This window comes from Hesperophylax consimilis, chromosome 8 (assembly GCF_061612785.1).
Source record: "Hesperophylax consimilis isolate HC1 chromosome 8, BYU_Hcon_1.0, whole genome shotgun sequence".
Taxonomy (NCBI): domain Eukaryota; kingdom Metazoa; phylum Arthropoda; class Insecta; order Trichoptera; family Limnephilidae; genus Hesperophylax; species Hesperophylax consimilis.
Genome location: NC_142843.1, coordinates 10,727,660 through 10,746,256, shown reverse-complemented (window position 1 = coordinate 10,746,256; position 18,597 = coordinate 10,727,660). Strand labels below are relative to the sequence as shown.

Sequence of the window (18,597 nt, the reverse complement as noted above, 5' to 3'; positions counted from 1 at the left end):
GTATCAACCAATACCAACTGCCTGGGACCAGTGGACAATGACGTGGCACCCTTAATTTGGAGTATGTTGTGAGGTGGAAGGAAGTGGAGAGGGGAAGGTTGAGAAGTACCTTGTAATCCAGATCTGATCACTGAACACAGTTAATACCCTTTCAAGCTTTTTGATTCTGAATTGAGACCTTTCACCAGGGTGATACTGAGAGTATCTAGCACTCAACATTTTTACAAATAAATTAATATAAACTCCACAAAGAATGAAAACATATTAATATTTATAAAATGCATTTATTATAAAAAATATAAAATGTTGACAATGTACCTACTTTATGTAAAAAATTACAATGTACACAAGCATCTCATACAATAAATAATAATAATGATTGGACTATTTGTATAGCGCCATTTTCGTGAGAAAATGAAGTCAAGGGTGCTTAACAAGTTTATACATTTAATATATTCCTATGGCTTAGACTTATAACTTATTACTTGTGGTTTTAAATAAGTTTGTTCAATGTTCACAAGCATCTCATATAATATATTTGTTTGTTTTGTATTCACATGCTACAAAAACTAAGATTTGTAACCAATAAACACAGTACTAAAACGACTACACCTGTTGATGTTATATTCCCCTTTCAGCATAGAAAGATACAGATTAGATGCACAGTACCGATGATACAGTGTTCAGATTTAAAACTTATGTGTGCGTGTAATCAAAAGACAAAATTTGGAACGAGAGATAAAAAGAAGAAGAAAAACTGAAATAGAGATACCCCCAACTGGATGGATAAGTTTGTAGATCTGTAAATGGTGACAAGTTATAAATATGGACACCTTTCTCAGTAGAGTTCATAACCAAAATTATTCAGAATATCAAAATAAAAAAATGATAACTTTTACATAAACAAACCAATTCTAAGCATCACAAATCGGAACCGAATAGATGACAAGACTGCTTTGTTTCGCTGATAAGGGGCCAGTGCTCAGGCAAATGTGGAAAATGTCCAAAAAGTCCATAGCTGATCATCCTAGTAGTATACATACAAAGACAAGTTGCAAAACAAAACGTACACCTATTTAAATGTTTATAATCTTTGTGATTAATAAGTGTTGGGAAGTAAGAGCTTCAAAGATGCACTCATAGAGGGCAGTGCATAGAGCTTGCGTGGAAGTCCGCAAAATGGCAGCCAGTGCCAGTAGTCGCCAGGGCCAGTGGGAATGCTCCCAGACAAACTTACTGTTCCAGATCTCAATTAGCCAGCTTCTAGTTAGATCGACTATCGAGTCACCATTGTAATACGTGAAGTATTAATAAATCCCTGATTTATCACAAAGAACCAATTATTTATGATCTCCTTCCACGACGAGTTGGAGAACTGTTTGTGGGAACACAACAATAAGCACGGCTAAAAGAAGATATATTATAATAAATCCTTTAAAAAATGAATATATATACAGTATAAAATATATTTATTTATATATATATATGTACAGTACTCTATCAGTGATCCACGGCTCGATTATCCGACAACCACTATAATCCGCCATTATCCTTACGAGTTGAAAGCATAAAACCAAGCTTTATAATTCGCCTGTTAAATTCAGTAGTACCAGTAATGCCTAGACTAGAGTGTTATTTGTGGTGCTAGCAAGAGCGTCTGTGGGATACAGCGATTACTGGTGACATTGTACGCCAAAAGGCACTTTTCTTTAAGGCGATGCACTACGTCCTGTAATATTTTAAATTGAGCCCCTATCATTAACAACCCTTACGTAGATGGCGATAAGGTTTAAATTCCCGCTTAACACCATCCGCCTGTTTTGATTTATGCAAGAAAAAAACATGGCCAAAAAGTGCCTTTTATTTTATTTTGTGGATGTTCAGTCATAAATATTTAATTTTTTTTCGATCATTTTATAAATAACTTAATTTGCCACATTATACAATAAAATCATAACCGAAAATGGGTTCGTAAGTAGGAGATTTTGAACTTTAAAGCAGTTTTCATAGGCCTTATACATTATTTTTTTCTGCTTATAAAAAGACTTATCTTAAAAATACTCGATTATTTCAAAGGCCAAGATGTATTCTACTCGCAGTATTTAATTAAAGCATCTGAAACATTTCTAGGTGACCAAATTTTCAAACCAAAAACACATGATTTTGCATTACTACGTATGGCATCGCCTTAATGAGAAAATTTATAAAAAAAACTATTTCTATGTAATAAAAATAAATTTCACTTTAAAATTATTTAAATTAATTTGTTATTATGAAATGTATGTTTTAATTTTTAGCTTATTTTGCACGTATGCACTATAATCCACCGCTTTCACTAATTGGACACTTGGCCGATTTTCGGGGTGGCGGATTAGTAAGAGAGCATTACACTTTTTAAAATTATAATGGAGTGCACTATGCCTATTCCACTAGGTGATTTCCTGTGTTGAAGATGCAATTAACTAAGTATTAGAATTAATTAAGTATTATCAAATATTTCAACATAAACATACAGAATGCAAATATTTCAGGTACAATGTTTACATACTTAACATACTGAATTAACGGTAAAAAAATGCACAATGCCATTGATTGCATGTAATGTAAAATGTTAATGAACTCACAATAATATAATATACAGGATGCGAGTTGCGCAACATACAATGTTGCGCAAAGTACTGACAGTTGGTATATTTTTTATTTTTATGGAATTTAACCTCTCAGACAAAGACAATTATGTACTGTGTTCCTTTGAAAACTGTCAAAACGTGATAATTTTTGTGTTATTTACGAGTTTTGCTAAAAGCATCATAACTCACGTCTTGGGAAACGTAGCCTCATTCTAAAAAATGTTTTGGAAAGATTATGAAATCCAATATCGCATTGTGTTGTTATAAGTAAATATTTGCGTTTCTAAATATATATTTTATGAAAACGTCAAAAATATGTAAGAATCGATAACCATTATTTCAAAGCCGTGAAAAATGTACTTTTTTCTGAGTATCACAAAGAAATAACACTTTATATATTGAAGAAATATAATTAAAAACTATTAGTCACCTCAAAATATTAACGGTCCAAACTAAAATATTTTTAATAAATTATTTAGAAACACAATAAATTATGAACGAACAAGATGACAGATTCAATCGGCTTAGATAATGCAGTTCTACGTTCCATAGATATTGTTGAATACAGACGCGTAACGTTATTCATTATCGATACTCTGTTTTTTAAATCATGGCAATCCGTATACTAGTGATGGAAATAAATCGATTTTTGTAAAATCTCGCGCGTTTACGTGAAAAGACGTTCTAATGTCTTGACCGCTATTATCATATTTACGTCTTTTGACGTTCTAATGTTCTGAGTGGTTAAACCCATAGTAAAGAATAAATAAATTAAATAACCAAAATTGATTCAAAACAATACTATCTTGTAATCAATCATCTATCGATTTAGTATATATAAAAATAAATCATAGGTTTAATACCGCGGAAGAATCATTTGTAAAAATAAAGTAATAAAAAAACTATTTAGGGATATACGCGCTCTTGCTTGCTTATGTATGTTCATTCGAGATATTGTCTTTAACCGAATACAAGCAATACAACCGAATACAAGGTGAATTTCAAAATTTTAAAGTACCAATGAATGCGGCTCGTGCTGTTAAACTGAAAGTGCCAAAAAAAATTTTTTTGAAATTATTGGCTCGTACGTGAACTGACATAGACGAAATATGATTTTACTCATTGAAACAATATTATTAACACACTTCAGGCGTGTATCTTTTGCTCCCGAGGACCGCTGGCGAGGGGTGAAAATAAAGGTCCCGCGCGAGTAATTTTAATTTTTTTTAAATCGCTATGTCTTCGAAAATAATGAAAATATTTTAATAAAAATTTCTACATACTAACTCAGCATACCCAAGCTATAAAATGACTGACTGAAAAATAACTTATTTCGTTAATCTTCAAACGCATTGCCTATCAAGTGTCAGGTATTAAATAATAAAATGCCCTATTGTTGAAATACCGATGTGCACGAAAGACTCAAATATAAATATAAAAAAGAAGAATTGAATTGCGATTTGATAATTATGTACATATAGTTGGGGACATTTAGAAAGAGATCGGCATAAAATATTCATACAAAAACATTGGATAATTTATTCTTTTCTGCCATTTAAATAAAGCCGGCGCAAAAGGTAAAAATACCCTTCCCGCCCTTAAGTAACAATCGACCGAACGGGTAGAAATACCTTTCCCGTCCGAAGTGTGTTAACATCTTATTGATATATAAAAATTCAGCCTGCGTATGTTTGCGTTCGCAAAACTTGAAAACAAGTCTACCAATATCGCTGAAAATTTATAATGTCTGTTCTTATTAGTGCCAGGAGAGTTTAGATTAGAGAGTGTTTTGAATAGTAGAAGAAGTCGGGGACGCCCGAGAGATACTAAACGCAATATATCTGCACCGGAATGAGATACAGAGTCGAATTAAAGTAGATGTAATGTAGTTTTTTAACAGTTATATTGTGGTATACATTAGTGAATGGTGGAAGAAGTTAGAGACAGCCGAGAAAGACATTAGCAATAGTGAAGCATTGCAGGGTCAATTAATTTTAAATAATGCTGACACTGCTAGCTAACTCAATGTCTATTTATGGCAAACATCCGAGCTTCGATAGTCTGCGGCCAATAAAGGTGAATCGGAGAAGGAATTGCAATTTGTGTTACATCCAATGAGTGTGATTCTGAAAACAAAAAGTTGAGGTTTTACTCTTCAATAAGGACAGAATAGTGGAAGAATATGGCAAGGAATTCATCCAGCAGTGAACTCGGGAACATTTCTCAAATCATCTTTATACTATAAATAATTATTAGTAGTTCTATGAATAGTGGACTTTCTTGATTACTCTGACTTGAAAGGTCGCAACAGTCACAATGCTCATGCAGAATAAAATGGTACTATCAAGCACAGCTACACTCTTGACAGAATAGACTGGACACGGAACACAAACAAATGTAGTCGACTCAAAACAGAACACTCAAAAATGATGCAAGCCTAACTAATCTGATGGTAAATTTATAGGTGCGACTTTTGCTTGGCACTGCAAAAATATCAAATTGTTGATTATCGCACCACTCTGTGCTGTGATTTAAAATTTACCATACAAAAAATGTTGTTAGATTCATAACACAAAATTTTGATTTTATTACGGGATCCATATCAAGAAGTTAGCATGGACAGGAGCCCTTTCATTAAGTAAAGACCTAAAATTAAAATCAAGAATCATGGCTTGCTATGTTTTCTTTATTCTTCTGAGCGGCATGGTGACCTGGACATTAATCGAAACATAAATACGAAAATAGAAATGTTAATAAACTTAAATATTTTTCACATTAACTTCACACTAAGGGAAGCATCTAAAGCCATATTATCGCGTTTGCCTCTCACGCGGGAGCTGTCTTAAGTCATTTCTAGGTTTGAGTCCGCTCTTTTGCGTACGAGCATGATACAGAACCCAAATCCATTTGTAAAAATTCCCCATTGGTATCTCTAGTGAGTCAGGTCGTTTCAAAATTGCCGCGCCGGTACAAATGGTCTTGTTCGGCGCACGGGCATAATAGATGATTAGTACGATATCAGTAGAACCGTGCGCTGCTTTTCATTTAAGGTTGATTTTTAAAGCGATTTTTTTTGTAATTGTGAATTAAAAATTTAATTTGACAATCTAATTTTGCTAGAATAAAAATAAGTATTTAGTAAAAATGTTTAGTATAAATATGATTGGAGCTGAATACACTTCTCTTTTGAGATTTGCGTCCAGTGTATGTTACGCAGCATCTTCTTTTATGTTGTATAATATAATATTTTAACTAAGATAGTGCCCATAAAACTGAATTTTAAGATGATTATTATAAAAAAAAGAATATTGTTCAATGGGAAAAAATGTAATCTTTATTATCGAAGTTTAAATAAAAAATATTTGATTCATAAGATTGCATACCGTGTAAATAAGTTCATAGACAAATCCTATTTTGAATTTAAAAAAACTCTCATATGGGCCTGTTATAATTTTTGATTATAACAAATAATATAATTTTGATATGATGATAATAAAGCTGAGTATAACATTTACCTAATAATTGTAAAAACTCGATTAGCGTGTCGACATTCCTCACAGTGCATACGAAGATGATCTGGCAATTGGTGTTGGTGCGGAGGAAGTAGAGGAAAGCCGAGCAGAGGGCCGGGAACAGGGAGGAGTCGTACACTACATCGGCAGCTACCACGAGATCGGGAACAACCAGCTGCTTCAGGAATACTTCCTCCTGCAGGTTTTCCCAGGGTAAGTTGAGAATTCCTGGAATAAAACAAAAATACAATAAGTTTACAAATTTTCCGAAAGGAGTTAGTGTTAACTTCACTTTAGATCGGTCAGTGGCTGAGTTGGCAAATGCATCGGGTTCCAACCCAGGCTTCGGTTGGCTAAGTCCTCCGTCACCACATAAGCAACATTTCTGCTTAGTATGATGGTAGTAGGAGTTTTACAAATATTGTGTTTGTGTTTTTTGGATAAAAAAATGTTTACAAAATATTGTAATTATTTCTAACAAAGTTTCTTTTTACTGAGAATAATATATATATGTGAATAATAATAATCTTTTTGAAATATAAAAAACTATTATGCAGAAAATCCTTGGGCTGGAACAATAAAAGCTTTTGAACGGAGAGCTCTGATATATCCTGAATTTCTCACAGCATTTTGTCTGGAATTTCTAGATTAATGCAACAATTTTTCGTGCCATTTACACCATAAGCTATCGAGCTTCACAATTGCAAGAGAATAATACTGTATTTTTCAATTATACTAAGAAAAAAAGCATAATATAATAAATCATCTATTATCACTAATTAATCACTAATTCTCGCATCACTTCGTCTCTTACTAATTAGAGCGAGGGATGCTATTGGTTAGTTTTTCACCCCGCCGCTCTGGCTTACAGATGTCATCCCAGGAAGGGATGTCACAGCTGTGATGACCGATAAAAGGTCATGTTTTGCTCTAGAAAGTTAAGTTACCTAAATTCGGTTACCTCTGGCAGGACTGACACAAGCGACGCTTTGTAAATCGTTGGCTTTGGAGATCAGCTAACCCAACAAAAACAAAAGGTTAAGCGAAGGGAACATATTACGTTCCGTTGGGAACGATACGGGTGTAACCTGTTTCCTGAGTGAACCCATAAAGTGGTAGTGAATGTTTATTAAATTGTATTACTGTTATTGAACTTCTATGAATATGTGTCATATTTGCAAATTGATTGTACCCAAAATAAAGACTAATTGTGTTCACCGTTAAACTTGTGCATGTATTTAATAAACCCGTTACCATAATGTGTAAAAATAATATTTTATGAAACATTTTAACTACAAAAACTAGTAACTATGTTAACTACTTTGACACTCAACTTTACACTTACCAATTTCTGAATTAGAATTAACTGCCCCATGGAAATGTACCCGATCGACATCTTTAATCTTTTTACATTGAGCATCGCCAAAATTCAGAATAACATTTTCCTTGAGTAACTGAAGTACACTGGGGTGACAGTCTGTGAGCCACGTTTGCTTTGGCTGGCAACATTTGGCCACTATGAGGCCCGTCAGTCCGGTTCCTGAACCCAGTTCCAAAATATACTTGTCTTTCAGTGCATCTTTGTTCTGAAGACACCATTCTGAAAGGATAAACGATGCCTGGAATGAAGATTTATAGGTTAGATTTACATTGTAATGGTTCATAGAAAGTTTTTATAATAATGTTATAATTACCTCCCAAATATGAAGACCTGTGGTTCCATCTGAAATAAGTTTAGAACTGACCCTTAAACTAACAGCATTTTCTTCAGAAATGATGTAATGTTTATAGCAAAAGTCTTCGCCATGTTTGCTGTGGGCCAACAAATCGCAGTAAATTGAATAGATGTCATCGTGTATTTCTACGTTCTCTTTCTCCATATAATCGATGATCTCCTTCAGAAAGGAAAGCTGGTAGGAATATTTGATGGGAAGACTCAATGCTAGGGGATGCTTTACACATTCTGAAAGGAATGTTCCCTGATCTTCCCAGGAAAGACACTTTAAAAACGGCTGAAAAAAGACAATAATTAGTTTTTAATAATTTTAACATTTCCGGAAAAAATTCCTTTTCCATGTATTTTACTTTTATCACTATCACTTTTGTATGTTCAACTTACATTGATCTACTTTTGTATGTTCAACTTACATTGATCTACTTTTGTACGTTCAACTTACGCCATGGACCTAACAAGCCCTGGACAGAGTATTAGTGCGATTTTGTATGAATGGTATTGAAGCCAAATCTAAGGCGAGGGGAAACTGCCTGGCAGCCATCTTGTATGACAAACTTTTGAAATGATTTGTATGCAAAGTGGCGCATAGTGAACTATTAAAATTGTATTTTTGTGTTGATGCGGCTTATGATTTGTTTTGGGTATTTGATGAAACATGGAATGGGATATGTAAATATAAATTTTTAGTAGGTTTTGACTTTTTTCATACATCTTCCCTCTCACCCCGCGGCTTCAAATTGTTCTCGAATAGCTTCTTCCAGCGCTTTTTAGGTTCATGACTTACATATATATTTTACTATAAATTATGTATGAAAGTCAAGGAATTATTGCATACTTATTTATTTTGGTAAATATTTACCTATCCAGCACACTTTTAGTAATAGGTTATGGAACTTAAAATTCGGTTCAACTTAATTACTACAAGAAAAAACAAAATAGGTTATTGGGTTCTTATTTTGGGTTATTTAAATAATTTGTGCGTATTTAGATTGATACGAAACTTTCGCAAATGTCACTATTGAGTCTTAGTCGTATGTCTTTTAGTATTGACTAAAAGACAAACAAAATGGAAGTTTAATGCATCTTTTACACTCTCCACCGACGTAAATAGTTGTTTCTTGTCGTAATTAAGTTAAAATGAAGAGTTATTTAAAAAAAAATTTGCGTATTAACACATTTCCGGTAAGAGGGGTAGTTCTATCGTTTACGTCGGTTCCACTAGAATAGCTGTAAAGGCATTGCTGCCCGATAAATCTATATATAACTATCCCAACTATAAATATGTATAAACAATGTGATAGAAGTGTCCCATTTTCTTATATTCTTGTCACTTGTGTGGAAAGATATTTAATCAAAAGGAAACTATACTAAAACAGTAAAATCCCTTGCACTTATGGCACTGGAGATGTTGAAATCGGTATTTTTTTTGTAATGATTTGTGAGAAAGTGAAAACAAATTTTTTTGTAGTGTAATAAAATACATTCATTTTTTTACACATAAAACATCACTAAATGGCTCAAAGCTGACTCCATAAACTGAAGATGTATTACAAAGTAGGCTTTAATTTCAGACAGTACTTTTATACTCGGTGTGTGGTGATTACTATGTAAAAAAAAGTCATTCAAATATATATATATATTTTTTTTTTTTTAAAAAGAAAGACAAACATTCCCAGGTTACGAATAACCCAACAATGTTTGAAAATCTCCTACTACCACCACAGAAAGCCGAAAATGTTGCTTGTGTTGTGATGGAGGACTTAGCCAGCCGAGGAATCGAACACGCGACGCTCGGGTGAGACCCAAGCGCTATGCCCACTCAACCACTGACCGGTGGTGTTTATATTACTTTCAAAGATATAGCGGCTTAAAGCAAAATCCATTTTCTCGAATGGGGACCCTATTTTCGCCCCCTTGGAGTGTGTTGAGAAGTAAGCGGAGAAATGAAAATTTACCAAATTAGCTTCCAGAAATGAAGATAACGATCAAAACAAGTTCATATAATGCAGATAATAATAGAACTAACCTTCCAGTTATATCCCTTTAAACTTGAACAAGAAAGGAATTGGCGTATTACAAACTCTTTTGATTCAATATGCATTTTGTGAATTTTCTTCAGTGTCCTAGTTCACTTTTGTTAGCGTTTTGTATATCTACGATACGATTAACCTAGTAATTATGTAACCCTAACGATTACACATAAGTTTGCTGTTTTCTTTCATTAATTTAGCTGGGTTTTGCTAATTTTTTGTTGGTTAGAATTTAGAAGAACTGTTTGATACACGATGAAATAAGGTATTTCTGAAACAAACATATAAGGTACACTACGCTGACTTATTCCATGAAAAGATAGGAAGCATTAACAATTTTAAATACAATATAAACTTATGTACACATCGAACACGTGAACTGAAGAACTCCTCGCCAACCTGCCAAAAGCGTCAACCGAGTTAATCGCGGTTAATCGTGCCAATGACAGAATGACAGCAACAATCAGGGTTACCTATGCATATATTCTAAAATACCCACAACAAATCGAATTCCCCACAAGTTCATTTTCCTACAAAATGAAACATAATTCTTTGGAAATTAGCATTCTTTATTATCTAGTCTTTATCGGATTATCCTATTCATTCCGAATTAAAAAAAAAAACAATTTTTTTGAAATTGTTCAATTGAAGAAAACGAAATATAGTGCGTTCGAAGAATTATTGAAATAATATTTTTCAATTTGGTTGAATAATCAAGAAATGCCTTAAATCCCCGCATTTTCCTCGCACAAAAGGTTCTCCCCGTAAAATACCCAATTCTTGAAAAATCTTAAAAATTACCCGCAATTTGAGGAATCTCCCACAATTTGGCAACCCTAGCAACAAAGTCAAATACTATTGTCAAACGTCAAACTAACATGAAACATTTTTTCACGTTGATAACCATAGAGCGAAAACTTAATTTTGCTTTAGCAATAGACAGCAGTAGAGATGTAAAGTTATGTAGATTCCACTGTCGGAAATTTTTGTCGTTGTGTGTTATCTTCTTCTTTTTTTTAAATGGCTTTTCACCCCAGTGGAGTGTTCTGGCCAGTGTCAAGTAGAGAGTGTGCGGAGTATTTGTATTTGTGTATGTGTAGGTTAATATTTATTTACCAAAGAATTACAAATACACAACATAAATATATAATATACAGTTCACTAAACACACTAAATATAAATAAATAATAATAATAAAAAGATATATATATATATATTATATATACACACATATAATGAATATATGTGTGTATATATATATACATTATATATACACACATATATTCATACAAATATACGCACATACATACACACATACATACATATACATATATATATATACACGTATGAATAATTCGGTAAGTAAATTTACAAGTTGATGCCATTAACTTTAATAAAATAAGAAATGATTTTATATACTCGTTTGTCAATGGAAGATAACAAAAATGCAATGTCGTAGGGGGGCAATATACCTGTATTGATCAGATCAGGTATGAAATTTTTATAATTATTATTTAAAGGGCAACTGAAAAAAATATGGTTGAGGTCCTCCTCTTCAAGACGACACTCACACATGGCAGAATTCTTAACCTGAATTCTTGTCAGGTGAACATTGTGGCAGCAATGTCCTATTCGCATACGGCAAATGGAAGAAGTTGAAAATTTGTTCAAAGAGAGCCCAGAAAACCACGGTTTTGAAGGAATCGTAGGCTGTAATTTGTAAAAATGATTACCCTTTGTTTTACTCGACTCATTCCAATGATTCTGCCATGTGGAGATCATGTTTTCTTTCAGTTTGACTAGAAGGTCGTCGGGGTTTAAGAAATTATACAAAAACTCTCCGGTGTCGATGGCATCTTTCGCCAATAAATCTGCCTTTTCATTACCAGGGATACCGCAGTGGCTAGGAATCCAAGCCAACGCGATCTCTCTGCCAGAGATAGCTAACGTATGTAATAAGGAGCGGATTCCAATACACAAATCATCTTCCGGGTAGTGGAAAGGGGAGGAGTTTAGTTTTTGAAGAGCACTCAGGGAATCGGAGAGAATTAAAAAATTTTCAATTTGAATACTTTCAATGTATTTTAAGGATTCTAAAATTGCTATGCATTCAGCTGTGAAAATTGAGGCTTCTTTATGAAGTTTTATTTTTTTACTAATTTGGTCTCTTGGGCAGTGGAACGCCGCTCCCACATGGTTAGATAAGGAAGATTTAGAACCATCTGTATAAATAGTTTTCCAGCCGGTCCATTTCGAGTTTAAAATATGGATAAATTTACTTGGGGCTTCGTGGTTGCCAGGAAAGCCAAGTGAAAAAATAATATTAGGTTTGCGCGAATGAATTTGAAAGGAATTTAAATATAATGGAAGTCTGTCATGGGGATTTAAAATAGGTTTATAAGCATTGTAAGTATGGAGGCTTTTGACGAGAAGTGGGATTGTTTTGTTCCTCCAATATGAAAGTGATCTAACTTGAGCAGAGAGAGAAGCAATTTTGTCCATCAGTGGGTGATTAGACAGTCTGAAACATTTGAATAAGAACTTGTCTGCCAAGAACTGTCTTCTGAAATGGAGAGGAGGGTCAACAGCCTCCACCTGCAAAGCGTTAATTGGGGAAGATCGCATGGCTCCGATAATTAATCTTAGGCTTTGAGATTGGATACGGTCTAACCTTGAAAGGTTTTTTTTAGAAGTGGGCTCAATAAGGAATGACGCGTAATCCAAATGGCTTCTAACATAAGCATTATAAAACAATTTTTGCGAGCATGGATGGCTTCCCCACCAGACCCTTGACACGGCGCGCAGGGCGTTAAGGCCAGCTTGACTTTTGTTAATAATGAGATTTACGTAAGAGTTCCACGTTAGCTTAGAGTCTAGAATGACCCCCAGAAATTTTATCTGAACCTGGACGGGGAGGATTATGTTATCGATTCGGATTGAAATGCACGGGGCAACACGTTTCCTAGAGAAAACGATGACATTGCTTTTGGTTGGAGAAATTTCCAGGCCGTGATTTCTTAGAAAAATGCAAAGATTTTTCATGCTAAGGTTGATCATTTCCTCCAGAAAAGCAATAATTCGTCCCGATATATAGATAAAAAAATCATCTGCATACTGAAGAATTTTACATGATGGGAGTATACTCTGATGCAGGTCAGAGGTGTAAATATTAAAAAGGATAGGACTAAGGACGGAACCCTGAGGCAAACCCTTGTTTACCGTTCTCAACAGAGAAGGGGAGTTCAGAACCTGGATTTGAATTTTTCTGGTAAGAAGAAGGTTGATTATGAAACTGGCAAGCTTACGGGGGATGCCGATTTGTAATAATTTTCTCTGTAGAACGTTTAATAAAACATTGTCAAAAGCTCCGGTAATATCTACGCAGACACCGACAAGAATATTTTTTTCAGCTAGGACCATCTGTATATCAGAAGTGAGAATTGAAATGCTTTCAGTTGTACTTTTTGATTTTCGAAATCCAAACTGTGAGCTGGGAAGAATTTTCTCACTTTCAACATACCAGTCTAGTCGTCTTTTTATCAAATGTTCTGCAATTTTAACTAAAGTAGAAGAAAGAGCAATGGGTCTGTACGAAAGACCAGAACTGGGGTCCTTTTGGGGTTTCAGAATAGGGATAATTAATTGGGTTTTCCAGGAGGTTGGAATTTTACCTGTGTCAAACATCAAATTTAAAAGTGTAAGAAAATAATTATGTAGGGCAACATCACAGTTTTTAATGAGGCTATACGGAATACCGTCTTCGCCGGGAGCTGAGTCTCTAAGGTCGTTTAAAACCTCTCTAAGTTCAAATATATTGAAGTGTGAGTCTATCCACCCTTGCGTACGAAACGAGTATGTGAATTCCGTTTCATTCCAGTTACTCGCAGTGGGAGGAGCTAATTTATCGGCAAATTCCTTCACCCATTCTGAAGAGAGTGGATGAGGAACGGGTGGGACGTAAGAACCTCTGAATCGGCGGATTGAATTCCAAACAGCTGAGAGTGGGGTATCGGGAGATAAGGAAGAACAAAAGTTTTTCCATCCTTGCCTTTTTTTATTTTTGAGCAATCGCTTGGTCTTAGCTTCAATCTTTTTGAAGTTCAGGAAATTATCAAGGGTCATGTTCAAAGAATATATTTTAGCATACCTCTTCCTGGAATCTATTGCGTCTGCACATTCATTATCCCACCACGGGGCTGGGGGAGGTTTTCCTTTATTGCCAGGTAATTTGATAGGAATGCATGTCTCTGCAGCCGCGATGATTGATGAAACTAGCAACTCGTAACATTCCGTGACATTATCTTTAGTCGGAGAGGGCAGACTAAGCATGGAGAGCTTTATGAGCTTTGAAAAATCAGTCCAGTTGGCCTTCGAGGTTACAAATCTCGGTTTACGATTACGAAACGTGAAAGCCTTGTTGGTATGGAGCATGTTGGAGGATTCTATGAGGATTGGATAGTGATCACTCCCGTGCGGGTCCTCCAGAACTTTCCAGAACAAGGATCCGGCTATGTTTGAGTTGCAAATGGTAAGGTCGACCACGCTGGGTCGTTGACCTGGTACCTGAACACGGGTAGGGGAACCGTCATTCATAATGCAAAGATCAAGATCGTCAAGAAGGTCAACAATGTCTCTGCCCAATCTGTCGCAAGACACAGAGCCCCATAATCCGTGGTGAGCATTAAAGTCACCCAGAACAAGGAAAGGTGGTTCTATCTTAGAAAGCATTGCTTGAAGAAATGATTTAGAGGGTTTATTAGAAGGGGATATATACAGGGAAAGGATTGTAGTGCCAAAAACCTTAGCGGCCGTCACCTGAAAAGGGCAACCGGCTGGCTTAACATCTACTGGGGAAAAGGGTAAGGATGTTTTAATGAGAAGAGCGGAGCCACCCTTCCCATCTTGGCGGTCGTCACGAAGACAGTGGAATCCTCGAACTCTGAAATGAGAATCCGGTTCAAGCCACGTCTCAGAGACGGCAGCTACTGCAATGGAGAGTGAGTTTAATGTGTGTAAGATGTCTACTGATTTGTTTCGGAGACTATGGCAATTCCACTGAAGAATCCTCGTCAGAGGGGCCATTTCTAGAGGTATTTATAATCTGTACAATCTGTTTGGCAACGTGGGACGGTATTTGTATATTGTTTTTATTTAAAGTCTGAAGGATGTGTAAAAATGACGTGATAAGTGTAGAATTAAGATCGTTAATGTTATGTGGGTCTGCGTTGACAGGTGACTTGGGTATTGTTCTATCAGAGTTGGGAGGGAGTTGTCCATTGGGGAACCATAACAAGGATTCGTGACTAGTGGCATTCTTTTTTGGGAGAACTCGGGGTTTACTGAACTTTAAAACTGTTTTCTTCGTTGATGAAGAAGAAGATTGATGAGGGGAGGAAATATTTTTGGATGCAGTTTCAGAATAAGAAATGACAGCCTTATTGAACATTTTGGATGCTTCCGCATACGAAATGTTCTTTACAGCCATTGTATGTTTGATGTTGCGTTGCCTTGACATTTCAGGGCAAATTTTGCTGGTCGACAAGTGGTTTCCTGAGCAGTTTAAGCACTTATAATTTTCCTCCGTTGAATTACAGCTATCGCCACTATGAGACAAAGTGCACTTATAGCATCGAGGTTCTGATCTGCAGAGGGTCTTCGTGTGTCCAAACCTACAGCACTTGTAGCACTGCACAGTTGGAAACACGTAGAGATCCACTGGTAGGGATACGTGGAACATGGTGACATTTTGAGGGAGATCTTTGGAGTCGAATGTGAGGACAACAGACTGAGAGGGTCTCCATTCTATGGCGTTTCCAGTGTTAAAACGATAATTTAGTCTGCGAGCTTTAATGACCTTTCCGTAACCCTGGGGAACCTTAATGTTCTCCAAGATGTCCTCTGTCGTCCAGTGTGGAGGAATCCCCTTAGTGACTCCAAGTTTAGTAACCTGGTAAGAAGGAATGAATACGTTATAGGAGTTTTCCTTGGCAACCGCTGATTTAACAAAATTATTGGCTTCAGCCGCTGTCTTAAACTCGACGGAAAGACGGTTACGACCAACCGACTTAACTCCATTCCAGACAGGACTGATTTTATTTTTGTGGAGAAAGTGACCAAAGTCAATGTCATACAATGTTGTTGGACCTCCTTCCTTTGAAATTTTAGTGACATGTGTGATGTATGGAGGCCTGTCTAAATTGTTGTAAATTCGTGAGGGTGTAGGGGCTGGTGTCGGTATGGGGACAGGAGTAGTTGGACTAGCAATTGGCGTTGTGATCGACGAGTTGAGTGGCTGGATAGATGGGGTCTGCTGATTGGACGGAAGAATACCATTGTCTACAAAGCTTCTATTTTTATCAAGGGTAGGAATTTTGTGGGGTACTTTTTCGGAATCTGTACTGGAATTTCGCACAAGCTTTAAATTTTTCCTTTTTTTAGTCGTTACTGTGATGAAGTCTGAGGGTTCTGGAATATCGGTGGCAACCGTTTCCATTGAGCCCACCGAGGAGTCTGAAAAAGAGCCATCGTTGATTTCGTCCGGGGGATCAGGAGGTTTAGCCCGTTCCATCTCTATACTAATATTTTTAACCTACCTACATCAAGTATTTAACAAGACTTACCGACAAACAGATAAAAACAACACAATATTTAACAATTAACACAAATATAGTTACACAAACTAAATTACAAAAGAATAAATTACTAAATGGGTTAAAATAACTAATATGTTTGATTTGGTTTGATTTATGTGGTGATGAGACACTCCGACCTAGCTGTCACTTCAAACGTCAAATCTAAAACCCGTTGTGTGTTATGAGGAACTAAATTGAACAAATAAATTAGCCGGTAGCACAGACATAGGAATTAATAGACGAGAAGATAATGGCGAGGGGTAAAATCAACTGTTGAAGAACGAAGGGAGTAAGGCTGACTGTGATTCGTCAATAAATCAATCTGACAGTAAATAGGCATCTCGCATTATAATATCACCATTTACTTCTTAAAAGTAAAACCTGCTTTTGAATGAATAGACATTTTTACATGGGAGCGCAAATTACTCGCCACGTTATGAACAAATTTGTGAAGTCCAAATTCGGCAAAAAAATTCGGTTCTATTTTCAGAGTCGAATATTTCGTTTAAGTATTTAGTTAAGACACTTTTATAAATGTTCATAATTTACTTCCCAGCAACCAACCAGCTTTGTGTTTCGCGTCCAGACGTTTCTCGATGTGATAGTATATGTTTCTAAAACTGATCTATATTATACAATGTGAATATGCTTAAAATAAAGTAAAATAATGCTTACATATGGAATGTAATACGACAATTGGGTTTATTCTCTTTTTCACATCTATTTTTACAAGTTTTCATAGTACAAGTCAACATTTTGCCGTGTTATTTCGTTAAATGAACCGATGATGCCTCGACCATAGTTCGCACAAGAATGATGACGTCACGTTTTCAAATTTCACTTGAGGCCATACGCGAACACAGCCGGCTCCAATGGAACCGGTATGGGGAGTGGGGATAATACGCTTTTAATCACTTAGGGCAGGTCTACTAATATTCATTATGTCTATGGCCGGTAGTCTTTTTGGGAGATATTTTTCCTAGCCCTGACTCGAATTTCTGACCTAGTTTTTTTTATGCTACGGTGAGATTATATGATTAGAGATGATATGATTTAAACAGTGTTAAAAAGAGAGAACACCATGCTTTGTATTTATTTTATAATAGACGGTTCCGAAAATTTTAATATAATTCTATGAAATAACATTTAGGACGGGTTGTTTCACAGAATTTGAACAATTCATCAAATTTCAAAGTTGATTTTCAAGTTCTGTGAAGATTCTATTAAAGTTCTGTCATGATTTCAATTTTGTGAACCAACTAGCCAATAATGATATAATAATAGAACTTGATTAAAACCTTTACAGAACTTGCAAATCAACTTTGAAATTTGATGAATTGTTCAAGTTCCGTCCTAGCATTTGAAAAATGTTTGTCAAATTTGAAAATTTTATAATAAATATTTTTTATATAAAGCAATGAAAAACTTCAGAATAATAATGTGCATTAGTGAATTGACTACAAGTTATGTGTATTAGACAGTCAAACAAAAGCTACGCATATTAAGGCGCCCTTGTGAAGTATTACACCAAATGAAAATGAAGCAGGATAAGCAACAGGAATTTCTTTCTGTAGCTAGCCCTACAGAACTGCCCCTTAAGTTCTTTGTCAGTGCTTATTCCGGTCATTTTTTCTTGTCACATGATTTTCGATTCTTTGACATTCCATTTCCATAGTCAAAATGTCCTCAAACTTAGTTTTTAAGTCTGTGTGAAGTACATTTAAATGTTGATAAACTTTCCCTTGGACAATTTATCAAAAACAATTTGGGGAGCTAGGAAAATTCACGGCTTCCGATGTGCAATGTTTTGCTTCATTATATTAATTCTGACGAGAAAAAGAACGTATATCTCTGTTTATATACCTCAATAAACAACTTTACTAAATATAAAAATACAAATATCAAATAAGTAATTTCTCAGTCTGTTATTAGTATTACGTAAACTGTGTTATTTGTGTTAGGTGTATTGTTCATTTACGGAACTCCTAAATGTTGACTTGAGGTAAATGGGGGTCAGCTCTTTTTTCCCCCTATTTGAATCTTGTGGACCCCTAAATT

At 35.3% G+C, this 18,597-nt stretch overlaps 1 protein-coding gene across 1 annotated transcript; it reads right to left on the bottom strand.

Annotated features, from left to right (window-relative positions):
• Positions 1 to 2,038: 2,038 nt before the first annotated feature.
• Positions 2,039 to 10,175, bottom strand: LOC149421555 (protein-lysine N-methyltransferase EEF2KMT). Its single transcript, XM_089634864.1, has 5 exons — positions 9,904 to 10,175; positions 7,837 to 8,154; positions 7,488 to 7,761; positions 6,146 to 6,370; positions 2,039 to 4,756 (listed from the first exon to the last, which is right to left on the bottom strand). Exons 1-5 carry the CDS (start codon positions 9,976 to 9,978, stop codon positions 4,653 to 4,655), a joined length of 996 nt encoding a protein of 331 aa, XP_089490990.1. The 5' UTR covers positions 9,979 to 10,175; the 3' UTR covers positions 2,039 to 4,652.
• Between the last annotated feature and the right edge of the window lie 8,422 nt (positions 10,176 to 18,597).

Excerpts from the sequence above, each read along its gene's own strand:
- LOC149421555 (XM_089634864.1), bottom strand. The coding sequence starts at position 9,978 with ATGCATATTGAATCAAAAGAGTTTGTAATACGCCAATTCCTTTCTTGT. Across the intron at positions 7,762-7,836 it reads CAGGTCTTCATATTTGGGAG|GCATCGTTTATCCTTTCAGA; the intron begins GTAATTATAACA and ends TCTTCATTCCAG. Across the intron at positions 6,371-7,487 it reads TAATTCTAATTCAGAAATTG|GAATTCTCAACTTACCCTGG; the intron begins GTAAGTGTAAAG and ends GTTTTATTCCAG.